The sequence below is a fragment of the Saccostrea cucullata genome, unplaced genomic scaffold, assembly GCF_032062105.1.
Source record: "Saccostrea cucullata isolate Sc308-1 unplaced genomic scaffold, CSIRO_AGI_Scuc_v1 ctg310, whole genome shotgun sequence".
Lineage (NCBI taxonomy): Eukaryota > Metazoa > Mollusca > Bivalvia > Ostreida > Ostreidae > Saccostrea > Saccostrea cuccullata.
Genome location: NW_026928727.1, coordinates 113,685 through 130,735, shown reverse-complemented (window position 1 = coordinate 130,735; position 17,051 = coordinate 113,685). Strand labels below are relative to the sequence as shown.

The window sequence follows — 17,051 nt, the reverse complement described above, 5'->3', positions numbered from 1 at the left end:
ACGTTTTACTCGTACGAAAGTTAAACTTATTTCACTTGAAGACTGAAATGACTTGGATAGACACATGACAATTCCGACATAGCAGTCAAAATGTAAACAAATTTATTGAGATTTTTGATTCAATATATCATCAAGGACGTAGACTTTTGAAGTGCAAGAAGATGTCAGATGAAGTACACACGGATCATAATTACAGGTTAATTAAAAGTCTCTGAGAGATAATCAATGTAAATATTGAAAATCAACAAAAATATATGATGCGATTGATGGGCGGAGACAACTTTTTATTATTTTGTGTTTCTATAACTTTTGACAATTCAACCATGCTAATTGTAAGCCAGTCAAGAATACAAAGGTTAAGTCTATAAATTTAAGTAAATTTTCTCAATTTTTTTTTAAAGGGATCAATCTCCAAAGGTCATTGGAATATTTTTGATGATTCTTAGAACTGGATACAAAATTATTTTCTGTTCAGTTTGCAAAGAATATATGAATAATGTAATTTATAATCTGATCCCAATCCTACAAGTATGAACCTTGCTTAACATCCCTACACTCCTTATATGTCCTTGGTTACACAGCACCGTCAAATGAACGTGTATCTCCTCATGAGTCTCTAGCATGCTGGAGTGGTCTGATTCCCTTATGCAAGACAAATGCGGGTGGTTTCGCCCTGAATCCTTGTTCGCTCTGAGTGGTTTCGCCCCTTGATTAGTAGACCTATGATGAGCAACTTAATAAAAATTAAAGATAAAAGGCCGCCCTTGTGTTTTTTTGTTTTTTTTTTACATCTGTCTATACCAATGTTTTATTTGATATACATTGATGCAGTGTTTCTGCTAATTTTTAAAACCAAGGGTCATTATGACCCTTTGATATAAACTTTTGGGGGTCAAAATATATTCTGGTTTGATTTGGGTTCTAACATTAGCTCTGCCTTCTAATTTAAGATCATATATTTGATGTTTAAAAATTAAAAAAAAAATGAAAGTAAAATATAATTGATACATGTATACTTCTTTTATTATACCGGTACACAGTCACGGTACAGTTACATTTTTACAAATTACACCAAAAGGGTTTCGTGAAAACCTCAATCAAAAGATAACAACTGAAAGTTGTTGATTGCTTTACAAAACTATTTATTAAGGATTTGAACTTTCCTCACCTTTTTATTACCATAATTAGCCTTTTTGACAAAGCCAAGCTGTTATAAATATGCCGATGTAAGGCTGAACATGCTGAAGTGCCATTTTTACTTGCACTTCCGGTTTTGTTAAGAATTAGATAGCTAGGTCTTACAAAAGAATATTTAATAGATTGTTGACGTGGAAATGCCGATTTCAATTACTGCCACTTTGAAATTAAACTAAATGCAATGATTAATTCCTAGAAAGTTGTTCAGAATGTAAATTAAACATATAAAATATCTTTTTCTATGAAAACATCAATATTGAACTAGATTTTTAAAAACTTGTTTTCATATTTTCTTCTGCGTCATGATGACCCTCTAGGTGACGTTTTTGGGGGTAAAAGGTAATTTTTATGCGTAAAATACAGAAATATGCGTTAACGGAAACACTGTTGATGTATCCATCAAGAAAATGTATGTATTTTTTTTTGTTAAACTAAAATATTAAATGTATTTTTTTATTTATATAGATCCTATTTATTTGTTTTATTTAAATAAATGAATCGATATATGTTGCATTAATTAATTTTAAATTCTTAAAGAATTTCACTCTATATCAGGCATTAAATGATATTTAATGATCTAATTACGGCTGTGTGTAAAATAAATCACTTAAGAGAAGAACATATCTGTATTGGGGCAAAACCACTCTGCGTAATACCACTCGGCATGAACATGTAATCATGGCGAACCCACCCGTTTCCTGCAAGACAGGAGATCTATTTTAGTATTTGGAGTTCAATCTAATAAGTCACAGTATAACTGGTGCAAAATGGTTGATTTTCGAGTTCTTGTCATAACCACAGAAATAACTTTTTGTGAACTTCTAAATGATGGAGGAGCTGATCAAGATGTTATACCGGTACTTGGTCTTATAAACATAGGACCAGAGACATTTAAAAATATATGTGTCTCTGTCATTATATAATACTGTAGCATGTACAAAACAGATAAGGGACAGTAAACCCATCTTCACCAGCCATTTAAGGGTCTCTGATACACTACTCTCTTCATAATCATGAGGAGAGTAGCGTATCAGAAACCCTTGGCTAGCGAAGATGGAAAATTATGTGTATATATACTTCAGTGTTTATATTCGAAATTTGTGCATAAATTTCATAATTTGACAGCATGCACATTTTAGATTTAGAAAATAAAATCCATATGGCATCATTTATACATAATAGCCATGCACTATAACAGTTTGATAGTGTTATTAACAATTCAACATGAAAGAGACAATTTTGTCTCCCTTTTCCAGATCAGAACACAAGAGCCTGCTGTTTGGATTGAAGACAGTGACCGAGGGACTGCTGTCTGGACAGAGCAGTAATGTCTGGAACATCCACGGAGGCCTCAACAGGATGTGTGCTGAACTGGAGCATATCATGTTCCACGGTCTGAAGAGCATTAAGGTAGGTCAGGGTAGCATATCATGTACCACGGTCTGAAGAGCATTAAGGTAGGTCTGGGGATGTGTAAAGAGCATCAAGATCAAAGGATACTCCCCCTCCTATTTTAATATCAACTTTTGATGTCAGTGGAAAAAAGGTTTAGATTTACTGATGATTTAATTATGTCTAATTAGATGTCTCGATTGGGGTTCAGTATTTAGACAAATCATCATTTTCTCTAAAATTTTAGCTGTAGGTTCTTTTTATCTTGTGTTTTACTGAAAGCATTTTAAAGTAGGCTTCCTTTTCTTTGGTGGTTTTAAAGTATGTTTTTGGTTTGGAACACAGATTTTCATGAATTCTTCAAACGAGAGATTATGAATTATAATACAGTCAAACATGTTTATAGCGAGCATGCTTGTTATGAACTGATGCTTACAGCTTAGTGATTTCTTAACCAGGGGATTTAAAATAGATTTTGAACTTAATTTAATGGACTTCATTTGTAATGGAGCAAAATTCTTTGTCCCTTGCAATTATGGTATTAAGCATGTTTTACTATAATATCCAGTAATGATAAAAATAAAATTCATTTAAACAGGGAGACTTGGGCATACAGCTTGACTTCTGGCCAGTTGTGTACAGTCTGAAGACATTGAACCCTGTCCTGGCCCCCGCACTGGACAAGGTCAATAGGTCAGGAGGAAACAAGGGAACCACCTGGCTTAGAGAGAGCTTAAGGGACCACACCCTATCCTCCCAGTTATCTACCCTTGTGTCCAACAAGGCACTGATGAGCAAGTTTTACTTTGGTAAGTATCAGTGTGTTAAAATTTATTATTTTTGATAACGTGGTATCGCTTGTATTGTTTTGAATTGATTAAGATTAAGATTATTGTGAATATCTGGCATTTCAGAGTTTGCTTTCCTTAATGATGAACAGTACTTCAAGGCTTTGTGTGTCTGTCTTAAAGCCATTGAGCTCAACAGAATTTCCATGTTAGCTGAGCTGGATCTAAAATTGGTAAAGGAAATTTATTTTATAAAGTTTGATCCATATAAGTATAGCTAGTTTTAGCTGTTTTAACTATTATACACAGAAATTGAATTGATTTCCAGACAATATGTAGTAGGTAATTTCTGCAGTTTTATGACATTGGCCAACTTTTGTTAGGAAATGGACAACTTTAGGTTCATTGACCCTCTGATCAATGAAAGATAACTCTTACTGTGACCAGTAAATATTATTCCTTTATAAAACTATCAAGCTAGATAGCCATTTCTTTCGAATATAACCCCACAAGGTATACTTACCGGTATATCATGTGCATTTTAATTATAATATTTTTTTAAAGTGGAGAGAAATCAAATCAAAGACAACATTTTTAAGAATGAAGAGAGAGAGAGAGATAATGAATTTTATTAAAATGTGTATTATTTTTGTGTACATTTGTATTTATTTTGATCCCATGAAGAGAAAAAGGCAAAGTACAAAGAGATCAACAGTACATGAATAACTTTATCAGTTAAATGTATTTCATGATCATTTATAGATTTTATTACTCCAGCCTTGTCTTAGCATTTTATTTTAATTTATCTATTTTTAGCTAAGTCACGACCACCATGATATCAAGGGAACCAGAAGTAGATCCTGGGCTGTACCAGAAAGAAAGCATCGTAACTCAGTTGGTGACAGGAAGTCAAGTTCCCATGATGCTATGGCACTTGCACCACCTTTTGCATCTCCAAAACAGGAGAGCATCTTATGCATGTCTGATGAGCATGCTGTTCCCTCCTCCATAAGTATGAAAATATTACTCTCACTTAGAATATTTAGAGTAGTTTGATTCGTAATAGATGATGTAGATTTTCTACAGTATGACATATTTGTATTTGCCTTCTAATCCCTTTATTTGTAATCTTGAATCCTAAAATTATAGGAGTATTATTCATAATTCTATCCCAGTCAAATATCACTTCAGTGTAATAAACAACATATTACCCTTATTATCTTATGTCATTTAAAAACACCTGATACTCAGCAGCTGTGCGGTATGTTCATATGTATAGATCAATTCATATATCAGTACACAGGATGTACAAGCATATGATGACTGAATAATACCTGTATTATATAAATATTGATTTTAATGTAATATTATGGTATTTGTTTATAGGCTCAAATTGAGTAACATGTTACATTTGTAATATTAGCACTGTCTAAACTGAAAATATTGATCTCAAAGACAAAACTTATATTGGCAAATTTTTTTCTATGTATGGAAGTCTGTGCTTTGAAGGCTAAATTGTTTTTCTTATTTGTAAGTCTGTGCTTTATATAACAGGAGAAAGCACAAGTCCAGAAGAAACCAAGAGTTTGGCCCGGGAATCTTTAAGGACAGTTCTACGTAAATCTGGTTCCGAGTCTCCAACAGGGGATGCTCCAGATTTTAGTTTCTATGACAATCTAAATAGTGATCCTCTGCTAAATATAGAATTTAGTGATGAAATGAACCATAGGGATCCCTCCTTAAAGGAAGTGATGTCCACTCCACAGCTGGTCAATCATAAGTCCAAAAAGGTCATCGTCAGGAGCCAGTCAGATATGGGAATTTCCAAAACCTCGGCTGTGATTAAAAATATATACAAAGATAACGAGGACTTTAGCCGTGAAACTCCGGCGTCTGTGAGTAGACTTGAAGACATTTTCTCAGACTCTGAATGCCCTCCAAAGGGAGAAGAAAAGGAGAAGGCCAAAGTGAAATCAAAAGGGCATAAGAGGTCAAGGTCAGATCAAGGAGGGGTCAAGGTGGAGAAAATGACACAAAAGGAGAATAAGGTTTCAGCAGAAGGAAAAGGAGTAGTAATATATGAGAATAAAGGTAAACAAATTTTTATCTATATATGAATATAAAAGAAACTATATAAATCAACCAACACAAAAGTATGACAATTGACATTGGCATATGGAAATATAATTATAAAGATACTCTTACTATTTCATGTTGTACTGCAAATATCTTAAAGGTTATTATTGTAATCCTTACAATAGAATGTTTGATATTACTAAGAAATGATGTTTAAATTAGCTTTATTTGATCATCACTTTTTTATACATCAAACTGCTTATTCATTTACAGATATACCAGGGGAGGGAACATTTAAACAACCCCTACAGGGACAGTCCCTCATTAATTACCTGTCCTCCCAGGATTTTCACACCTGTGCCAATCTAGACAAGGTAAGTAATAATACGCATGATATTTCAAAATTTTGTTGTTTTAACATAATTGATTACCTGTACATGATTTGTGGGTTTGAAGTTTACTTAAGCTTGAATTATATTTATAAATTATTTTTAAAACACTGGTCCAGTAAAACACTGTACAATAATATATTATTGTGAGGCCAGATTTTTGAGGTTTGAGAAAAAAATATTGATATGTGGGGACTTGATTTTGTGGTTGGAGAAGTGTTGAGTAATAATGCATATCAAATTTTATATTTCGTGGTGGTCATGAATTTGTGGGTCTCTCCATACCTGGAAAACAACGAAAATTAACCCCCCACCAAAAGTACTGATTTTACATTACTAGAATAAAGCTTAATATGCAAAAATTATTCACTTAAGACTGAAAGTTCATAATACATGTAGATATTTTACATTCCTCATAATGATATGGATGTCAGTTTTCATTCAAAAGAAAATGAACATGAGGTATGTACATTTAAGAAATGTATTTAATTTTTGAAGATTCATGAGGATATGAACTACGAGGCTTCACGCTGGCATATTTCATGAAGTGCATTAGCGCTTCATGATAAATATGCCGGCGTGAAGCGTTGTAGTTCAGATACCTCATGAATCTTTAAAAATCAAATTCATTTCTTATATTTACAATATTTTTCTGATGACTTGTCATAAATTTACGCCATTCAACTGCCATTTTTAATGCAAAACAGTGTGCACTATATTTTTGACGCCAAATGTGGTATTATGACGTAAAAATAGAGATATTCATGCTTATTCGTGGTACAAATGTAATGTAGTTCATGAGAAAATGAACTGCATTTTATTTTGTAAAGAATCGTAGGGGAAATTTATTGGAAATGTAAATATTAAGTTATGAATCTTCTTTGTTGTACAGGAGAATGCCCATTTTAGTATTTCTGAGGCCTTAATAGCAGCTATTGAACAGATGAAGTGGAACCATGTGATAAGTCCCAAAATACGTGAGGATGTGGATGAAGAGGATTCAGACGAGGAAATCAACAAACTAAAACAACGAATCCGGATCAGAAAGCAACAGAAACTAAGGGAGGTAGGTCAACAAACTGAAACAGCAAATCCAAATCAGAAAACAATAGAAACTAAGAGAGGTAAGGAAAAAATCCTAAACAATAAATATTGAACAGAAATCAATAGAAACTTAGTGAGTAAGGGGAAAAAAAACCTCAGCATTGAATTTGGATCAAAGAGCAATAGAAAATAAGGGAGGTAAAAAAATGAAAAGTTAAAGGTCCATAAGCAAAAAAAAAATATTTTACTTTTTCTCTTTCACAGAAAGCCAAATTTTTCCCTACATCAAGTGATGGACTGACTGAAAGTAAGTACATTCATAATACTTGTATTAGCTTGTAAGATTTTTTTTTCTTTTGGACACGAATTTTAATTTAGTTTCACTTTTTCACAACAAGTACTCAACTCTCACTTGATTTTTTTCATTTTGTTTATTTGCTATGTTCACTGATAATTTTTTGTATTTGAATTCTAGTCACAAATATAATTTTATATGTGTATTTTTATTTGTATAGTGCATTTGAAACATACTTTAGTTTTACAAGTACTCTTTTGTGCTTTTAATTTCCACTACATTTTCATTTTACCAGCTGCTACTACTAGCAAGAGTCCCTCATCAGTGTTAAGTTCATCTTTCCAAAATAATACAGGTGTGCATTGATACCGTATTTGTATTAAAATTTTTAAGTTTGTGTACATTCAAACCTATGATCATCTTGTTATTGTTAAGTACCCGGTAAATATGATTTTTAAGGAAATAAATTTGATAAATTGAGAGATACATATTCACTTGATGACAAAACATACATTGACAATGATTTTATATTTATGATGATGAAATATCATTATTTCCTGCGTATGTTTGGTTAACTTTTCTCTTTTATTTCACTTCTCAGACAGCAGTGATTCTGAAGCTGGGGTGGAAGAAATAGAGTTTACAAGTAAGTTGTCTTTCTCTTAATGCACCAGTATATAGAAATTAAAAATCTAGTAAATTATGATAAAATTTCTTCGTAAAATGGGTTGTACAAGGGATTTAAAAAAAAAACTTCAAATAAAGAGAAGTTATGTAAAATCCAAAGGCACCTTAGGTTGCACACATCTACCCCATACCAAGCATTACCTGAACACTCAGCACTACAAAATTTAAATCTTGTTACATGTACCATGATGGCATCCCAGATTAATGCTAATTAATGTCTACATGTAGCTTCTATATATATTGTTCAGAGAACACTAAATCAACACTTTCCATACAGGAGTCTGAAATTTTTATTACTAACTCAAGTTGTACATGTATTTCTGTATGTAAAAGATAAACGACAGAGTAGGGCTGGGTATTGGCCCGAGATTTTGTATAGCGATATATTGCGATATTTTTAACTGTATTGCGATATGTATTGCAATATTTTCAATGTAATTTAAATGGCATTTTCTTACATTTATTTTATTTAAATGCAGAATGTACATAACTATGATAAGTAACATCTTGTTCATTTCATTTAAGTTATGCAAATGTTCACAAAACGAGTCTTACTGTTTGGCTTAATTACATCTTTTTATAAGTCCATTTTTATATTTAATGAAAAATTCAATCTAAGCATATTGCCAATATATCGATATTACAAAATGGTGTGTCATTGTATTGCAATATATTGAAATATTGATATTATTGTACAGACTTGTCAAACTAGCTTTAACATCATGATAAATAGAATTCTACATATGGAACACTTATCCATTTATTTCCCTTCAGAAAATGGAAAAATCACTTTTTCAAATGCAACTGAATTATACAGTTTCAGATAATGAGCAAGAAAATGAGGAAAATTTGAGTTTACTCAAATCCAAAGGGCTTTCATTATCCCTGGCTTCACTATACTCAGGTATGCACTTCAGTCCAAACCTTACCTCTGCTTGCTTACTTTGCAAAGTTTTTATTTTGAGTCCAACAAAGACTCGATTGAGTCTGTCAAAGTTTTAACTTTTCTGATCAAAGATTATTTGTCACTTGTCTGTTTATCTGTATTCTTCTCCAAAACAAGAAATGTATATCAGTTGAAAAAAAATTTGATGTTAAACAGTTATGGATACCATAAGAGATTTTATTTATCCCAATTTATGCTACTCAGGTGAGTGTAGTGGCCCATGAACCTCTTGTTATTTTGATGCACTTTGCATGTGAAAGATTTCAAGAAAAAAAATTCTTTGATTTTGTTTTAAAAAACTTAATTGCTGTTAAAATCATTTCTTCCAAATGAAGTCAGAATATTAATCTCCAGTATATTTGCTTTATTACATTTACTGAATGACCACTTTCTTTTAAAGATGCTGATTTACAAAAAGTTAAACCTGACAGACAAAGGTAAGTTTTATGGTGTTGAATGTATGATTTTTCCTTACCATTGTGCTATATTGTAACAATAAAGTTAAATTTTTGAAACCATGCACGATGCTAGAGTAAAAATCTGAGTTGAGTTTGGACACGAGGTCAAAGACTCATTTAAAACAGATGTTTCTAAAGATTTTAAAATCTATAGGTTTATGTCTTTGTTGTGCAGTTCTATGGAGGTTTCAGACCAGTCTGGAGTATCAGCAGAATCTGTGGCCATTCTTCTACTGAAGAAATTCTCAGAAAAGCAGCTTCCCAAGGCATCTGATTTAGAGTGGCTTGTTCCAATTTCTGAGGCACCACAGGAGGTGAGAGAGAGAGAGAGAGAGAGAGAGAGAGAGAGAGAGAGAGAGAGAGCACATTAATGTCAGTGAATGTGTGGTGTCACGGATTATCCGCGGATTTATGTATCGTACGTAACGTTATTGTTACGTCACAATACTGTACGTTATGTTTCTATAGTTAATAACAGAGTCTAAAATAAACCACTATACGATCAAGATGCATTTCTATTCTTTCCACAACAATTTTGGTGCCGTGATCGACGGAATGTCTACATAATACGTAAAATGGAAGGAAGACTGAAAGCCATACGGGCCGGTAACAGATCAGCGGTGACGAAACTTTTCGGACGATTTTTGGACTTGAAAGAAAATACAGCCAGTGAAGTAACGGAGGAAGTCGAAATAATCAGAAAGTCCCTAATGCAAAAAAGACAAACTCTACAAGAACTAAATGAACGCATATTAGACGCCTTATCTGAAGAGGACATAGAAGAAGAAATCACAAACACAGATGAGTATATGTACGAATTAGACTGCAAAATTAAGAAAACAGAAAAATTTACGATAAGGTTTCATGTAAAACTTTGAACGCCAGTGCTGAGTGTTTTGTACCCGCCTTAGAAATTCATGATAGTAACGTAAACACAGCAGCTGCAATCAACTCAAGTGAAACGGCTTGTGAGAATATTCTAAACAATTTTCCTGCCACTGATCTCGATGAACAAAGTAACCACGATTGGCAGAAAAATGTTTTGTCATTACCATCCAACCAGGCCACAAATAATCATCGACTACCGAAACTAAATCTTCCACATTTTGACGGGGATATACTAGAATGGAATACATTTTGGGATTCATACGAATCAACAATTCACCGCAACCAAACTTTAACACCAATTCAGAAGTTTTCGTATCTCAAGGCTCAATTACAGGACGCAGCAGCACAAACCATTGCAGGATTTACTCTCACAAACGCAAATTATGAAACCGCCATAGACCTGCTCAAGGAACGGTTTGGTCAACCGCAAAAAATTATCAATGCACACATGAGAGCACTTATGGAACTGCATGCCCCGAGAAACGACGCCATAAGTTTAAGAAATTATGGAGACTGCTTGGAATCTCAGGTCAGGAGTTTAGAGTGTTTAGGACAAAAACAAGAGATGTACGGAGCTTTACTTATTCCAGTCATAATCAACAAGCTACCAGCTGAAATCCGGAAAAACATTGCACGTGAGTACGATGGTGACAACATTTCACTACACAATCTTCGTAAAGCTATCAGCAAAGAAGTCAAAATCCTTGAATCAGGCCAGATTGAAAACAGCAATGAATTCCACGCAACAGCAATGTTGCTTACCGGAGCCTCAAAGAAACAACGCCATGTTCATAATGGACACAACCAGAAAACAAGAAAGTCAACTCCTTATGTCGAAAGAACAGAGATAAAGAGCCGCCCATGCATTTATTGTTGCACAGAGAATCACTTTCCAGGGGACTGTAAGAAAGTTACAGAAGTAAGTACAAGATTCGATATCTTAATATGGAAGAAATTATGTTTCAACTGCTTAGGAAACCACCGCGCCACAGATTGTAAATCCCGCAACAGATGTAAAAAGTGCCAGAAGAAACACCACACAAGTATATGCGACATGAAACTAACGAGGGACAGAGACGAGCCCACCAAATCAACAATTGTCAACATTGTAGGAACGAGCAAACCAAAAACCACAGAAATGAACGTTGAACAACGACATAAAAGTGTTTTATGGAAATCAGCTTCCACTTCTGTGAGTCGGACTGTGGACTCCATTCAAGAACGTAGCAAGCTGACTAACAAGATAAAGCAACTTAAGTCAGAGCTGAAGTCTAAGACAGAAAGGATTAACGCTTTGGAACGAGAAAATGGTACCCTGCTAGAGAGATTGTTAAATTTTGACCAACAAAGAAATTTTCAGACTATTGAAGGATATGATGGAACAGATAAATAAACTAGCGTACGAAAACGGGCGTCTGCATAACGAGGTTCATGAATTACAGAATCAAGTTGTTAATATCAAGACCTACAGCACTCACTTGGAGCATTTTCATGCTAAAAACAGCAATCTTCAGTCACGATATGATTACGCCCAAAGGCAAATAAGTTGTTGTGGAAAGAATAGAAATGCGTCTTGATCATATAGTGGTTTATTTTAGACTCTGTTATTAACTATAGAAACATAACGTACAGTATTGTGACGTAACAATAACGTTACGTACGATACATAAATCCGCAGATAATCCGTGACATGTGGAATCAAAATCTTTTGTGTTGTACTTTTTGATATATATATTTTTTTTTTGCTTTGCAGTTACTCCCCTTGCCAAAGTCTTATCCAATATCCCCTGATGATGGGGAAAGTGAAATGGAAGGATTTACAAACTCTGTGATTGGGGTAAGAAACATGGCAACTTACTGGTTGCATAAGATGTATTTATTCACATGTAAAAATAAAAAACATCTTTTAAGATCGCCACACTTTTTGGTCCGACATCCTATAGCAGTGTTTTTTTTTTCAGGCATTGAGATTGAGGGGAAACAATGAATGGGCCCCTCCCCGATCTCAGATAATTTTTGACATTCATCCATATCAGAAGTGAGTGAAACTTGAAATCAAACTTAGAGCATTATTGTCTTATTTTGTGTCAACTGCGAAAGAAGAGTTAATTTTAAATACCCCTAATGTACAGTACATTAAAATATTATAGACAAAGGATAAAAGTTTATATAAATACAAATGTAATTTGATGAATTTTCAGGAGAGGGGATGTAATGGAAAAACAGAATTTCCGGTGTGCTGGATGTGGAACCAGAGTTGAACCAGGTAAACCGACTGAAAACTGGTTTTAATTAAATTCTTAGAAAGCAAAATTTTTGTATATTTTATAGACAGTATAAAAATTATTTCCTTTTGATATACACTGTGTATACATATATGCAGTGTTTGTTTTCCTATTTTTTTTTTGTTTTAACGAAGAAATTTGATAAATTCAGTTGTTGAAAAGTAGTTGAATGGGATATCAAAAAATAATTCAATTTTAGTGGTAACACGTCATTTGATTGAAAGATTTAATCCATTTTGTATAACATATCTAACATATCTACGTCACAATGAGTTACGCCAAAAACGTATTACTCCGGTAGACATATTACTTTTAAGATTTGCTATATATATTTGAAGCCTTTTTTCCGGAGGAAAATTTTTCTCATTGTCTACATGGAAATTAATTTATAAGGATTGAAGCTTATTTCAACTTATGTTATGAGGTTCTTATTTTATGAATTTTGCATTTCAGCCTATATGAAGAGATTCCGATACTGTGTATATCTTGGGAAATATTTCTGTCAGTGTTGTCACACAAACAAAGTCAATTACATTCCTGGACATATAATTAGGAAATGGGATTTTAAGCAATATCCGGTGTCTGACTTTTCTTGGCGTCTACTCTCAAGGATTTTTAACGAACCTTATTTTAATTTATTGACAATTAATCCATCATTGTTCAAAAAAGTGAAGATGCTGGATACTATTCACGCTTTAAGACTGCAACTGATGTACCTGTGTAAATTCCTTGCAATTTGTAAATATTCCGAAAGGTAAAATGTATTTTCTTTAATCTAATTTTTCTTGATTACCTAATGAACATTTGAGTGGGAAATTGAATCCAAAAATAAAAGTTAATTTAAAACTTTTTAGGAAAATATCATTGTCAGCATCTTATACTAAATTACAATCATAGGAAAATTTTTATTTGAGTAGTACATGTATTGTAAGTTTGAAAAAAACATTACTGTGACTTATCTGCTTGAGATTACAATACATTGGTTAAGTTTTTTACATGTAATAAATGAAACATTCATGTCTCAAATTTTAATAATTCTTGATGTAAATTGTATGTTATCACAGTATTATTAGCAAGATAAAGAAGGAGCCTTCCCATTGGCACGAGGATGTTGATGTGTATTCTATCTGTGATCTTGTCAATGTAAGTTCACTTTTCAGTTATCTTCTTTGATAATTCGAAATAATACATTGTATTTGTTCTTTAAAGCATAGGAATGTGTAATAATGTGTTATGGCTGCCAAAAGACCTGGATTTTATTCAAATATTTCGTACATTTTCCTACCCCCCCCCCCCCCCCCCCCCATTTTCCAAGCGAAATTTTTTATATGACTTTAGGGTTACTCTTTAAAACAACGAAATTTGATGCCCAAAAAAACCATCTTGGATGGCAAAACAACAAAATTTTAACCCCGTGACAATTTGATATTCTACTGTATTTCAATTTAAAAAAGAAAAGATTTTAATATTTACAGTTGAACTTGTTTAATCTGGATGTTTTATAATCTGAAATTTTGTCTAAGGTTGAGTTATTTTTTTGTACTAAGACTTTATGGATCAGTGAATGGATTATTTTTTTTCAGATAAAAAATAATTCCATGTGTACAAAGCTCAGGGATTTAGTGACGGAAGCTACAGATCACATAGAGGAATGCACGGTAAGGCAGATTTTGTCTGGTGTTAACCCACATTCTTTACCTATACACGTTTGACTCATCTGAGAACTGTACCTTTGTTTAATTAGCTCATCTGAGCCAAAAGGCTCAAGTGAGCTCTTAGCAAGCTCTGTCTGTTGCATGTTATTGTTGTCAGTGTCCTCGTAAATTTTTCCCAGTTTCCCCAGAATCACTAGTCAGTTTCAGCCAAAGTCGACACAGCATAAAGAGGACCGAAGTGTGTTCAGGTGGACAAGTCCTCTTTCAAGGGAGATACATTTGTAATTCAGTGTTTGTAAAAATTAAATGGCAGCTTCAAAAGTATTTCTTTTCAGCTTGGCCAGAAAAGATTATTTTGTTTTTGAAATCTTTATTACATAGTGTAGGATTAACTTCAATTAAATATGTTCAATCATGACCCCATGAGGTAGTGTGTACAGCAGGGCATCAAAGGTGTACAAAGGAACATTAGTCAACTCATTTGCAGGTGTCCCCAGATAAATGATTTAAACTTGTATTTGATCAGATCAAGCTAGAATATGTGATTAGAGTTTCACAAGGCAGAATGTAGGAAGAAATACTGGTATTTTAAAGTGGAAAGGCCACACTAAATCATTCACGGTAATGTCATAGTAACCCAGGTGAGTGTTGTGGCCCATGGGCCTCTTGTGGTAGTTCTCTATGGATAAGATATATTCTTATACCTATCTAATTTTGTAGTTCTGCCAGGGATTTGGATATATTTGTGAGCTCTGTAGAGATGAAAATGATGTCATCTTTCCATTCCAGCTGCATACAGTCACTGTTTGTAAAGGTTAGTCACACTTTGTGTTTAATTAAATATTCCATTCAGACAAATATTTACCATTATATCACAATCATTAACATATCATGTTAATCTCTCCTTTCTTTCCAGACTGTTCATCATGCTTTCACAAGTCATGTTATATAGAAGGAAAGTGTCCAAAGTGTTCAAGGCTTGAAGCAAGGTAAAAATACTATAGCCTGAAAACAAGTGTATACATGTAGCAAGCATGTCAAAAATTTTAAGTCGTGCTGTGTTGTAGAGAGGGCTATGACGTTCTTGCCTTAGTTGTCTTTTCAAAGAATTATTTTTTCTTTCTGTTGTGAGCAGGGAAGGTTGTAGTGTACATACTGGTTAAGATAATTGTATATTTGAGCTTAAGTATAAACTGAATGTGCAACCAAATCCTGATACATGATGGTATATTCAGATAAAATTTCAAGGTGCTTTACTATATTTTGTAGAAGAAGACAGCTACAAGAAACTAAAGCCCTAGATTCATCAGATGAAAGTGACACCTGAACTTACAGAGTAGATTGGTCATGAAGTTGTGCAATGATTGTGATATTATTTATTGACTATAGACTTTATTATTCACTGATCGAAACCCTTCATGTTCTGTAAGGCTTTTAAATAGATGCTTTAAGTAAAATGTTCTTCAAAATTATACAGAGATAGTCATGTATGATCTTAAATACATGTATGTCTGCATAAAATGTGTAATAATGTGCTAGCTAAATCATGAATAGTTTAATGGCTATGAAAATTTAAGATACAGCTCCAATTCCAAGATGAATTATTCATGTCATTGGAGTTTTATATAAAACTGTTCAGCATTGCACATTTTGCTTAAGAAAGAAATAAAATCAAATTTCCATGCTACTTTAAATCAATTAGCTAATTTATATCGAAATAAATTTCAATAAAGAAATTTTATATCCTTATTTTTTTATTTGTTTTTGTTAACTGTAAAAAAAAATGCAGCATTCTTCGTTGGAATTAATAATTAATGTGCAGACTAAGGTACCATAATTTATTCTTCTGCACCTACCTTAAATCAGTCAAAAACTGTATAAAAATTAGAGCTGAATTCTTTTTAGAAACAATTTCTTTGTTTACTACTCTTTTTTTTTTATTTACCATTGAAACAATGTTTTTTGGAGTCAATAACCAATAGAAAAAATATGCATCTTGTTTTATTCCAGTGTACTAAGTTGTAGTGAAATTGGATGAAATTGAAACTGATGCTTAGAATTGCATCTGAAAGAAATTGGGGGGGTGGCTTTACTATCTGATGCTGTACTCTAAATCCACCTGTTTGTGCTATGCACTCAGTATTGATCAGAGTTAAACAAGAGGTGCATCTACCGTTGATGATGTTTATTGTACCTTGATGATGTTTATTGTACCCTCAGGTTTCAGATGCTGCTTTTCAGCAAGGATGTTCAAAAATTAGAATGATCAGGGACAGGTAATTTACTTTAAAACATTTTATCATTTTGGGAGAAGGTTTCATTCATATCGTAACAGTTTTTGCCAATTCAACATTTAGATATATCGACATTTTATCAATTAACAATACCTGTGTATAAACGGTAGCGGATAGAAGCTAGGTAAGAAAATATTTATTCGGCAGGCGCGGATCGAGAAATTTTTTCCAGGAGCGGGGGGTCCACCCCAGTCAAAAACCAAAATCCAATCCCAGAAATTTCTTGACAAGCAAAAAAAAAAAAAAAAAACTCGCCCAAACGTCAAAAAACTATTTCGTGGGGGGTGGGGGTAGTGGTGACTTCTATTGCCTCAAATCTTTCACTTTTTATACCCATTACACACATATTCGCGTTTACCAGGGTGGGTCAGCGTTTTCCAAGCGGGGTCCAGTGTAACTTTTTTCTTGTTTTTTTTTTAGTATATACATTTTTTAACCTGGTAAATTCCAGAGGGGGTCCTGAACCCCCCCCCCCCTAGATCCGCGCATGTTCGGCGACTGCCAAATAATTACAATGTACCACGGTATCTGGCGGCCTCCAGTTATTTATGTGGCGGCCGCCAGAAGAAGTACAAGCTCTAGACAACAAGTGGATGAAACAAGGACATCAACATTCTCGTGTAAAGTCAACATAGAGCTCGTAGAAAAATGAACTAA

The 17,051-nt window shown here is 33.5% G+C and overlaps 1 protein-coding gene across 5 annotated transcripts; it reads left to right on the top strand.

Moving 5' to 3' along the window:
- Positions 1-47: 47 nt before the first annotated feature.
- Positions 48-15,784, top strand: LOC134278566 (run domain Beclin-1-interacting and cysteine-rich domain-containing protein-like). Of its 5 annotated transcripts, XM_062760876.1 has the most exons (23): positions 72-196; positions 2,454-2,607; positions 3,188-3,398; positions 3,504-3,610; positions 4,194-4,389; positions 4,932-5,468; positions 5,727-5,827; positions 6,735-6,908; positions 7,151-7,193; positions 7,477-7,536; positions 7,783-7,827; positions 8,686-8,772; positions 9,215-9,251; positions 9,448-9,586; positions 11,914-11,997; positions 12,122-12,198; positions 12,362-12,426; positions 12,899-13,199; positions 13,510-13,588; positions 14,029-14,103; positions 14,821-14,914; positions 15,017-15,089; positions 15,370-15,783. In XM_062760876.1, exons 1-23 carry the CDS (start codon positions 162-164, stop codon positions 15,425-15,427), a joined length of 2,832 nt encoding a protein of 943 aa, XP_062616860.1. In that variant the 5' UTR covers positions 72-161; the 3' UTR covers positions 15,428-15,783. The 5 variants fall into 5 exon arrangements, with proteins under 5 accessions (XP_062616856.1, XP_062616858.1, XP_062616857.1 ...); XM_062760872.1 differs by lacking the exon at positions 7,477-7,536 and having other exon boundaries at positions 48-196; XM_062760873.1 differs by lacking the exon at positions 8,686-8,772 and having other exon boundaries at positions 49-196; positions 15,370-15,782.
- The last annotated feature ends 1,267 nt before the right edge of the window (positions 15,785-17,051 follow it).

Excerpts from the sequence above, each read along its gene's own strand:
- LOC134278566 (XM_062760876.1), top strand. The coding sequence starts at position 162 with ATGTCAGATGAAGTACACACGGATCATAATTACAG. Across the intron at positions 12,427-12,898 it reads TGGAACCAGAGTTGAACCAG|CCTATATGAAGAGATTCCGA; the intron begins GTAAACCGACTG and ends TTTGCATTTCAG. Across the intron at positions 14,915-15,016 it reads TACAGTCACTGTTTGTAAAG|ACTGTTCATCATGCTTTCAC; the intron begins GTTAGTCACACT and ends CTTTCTTTCCAG.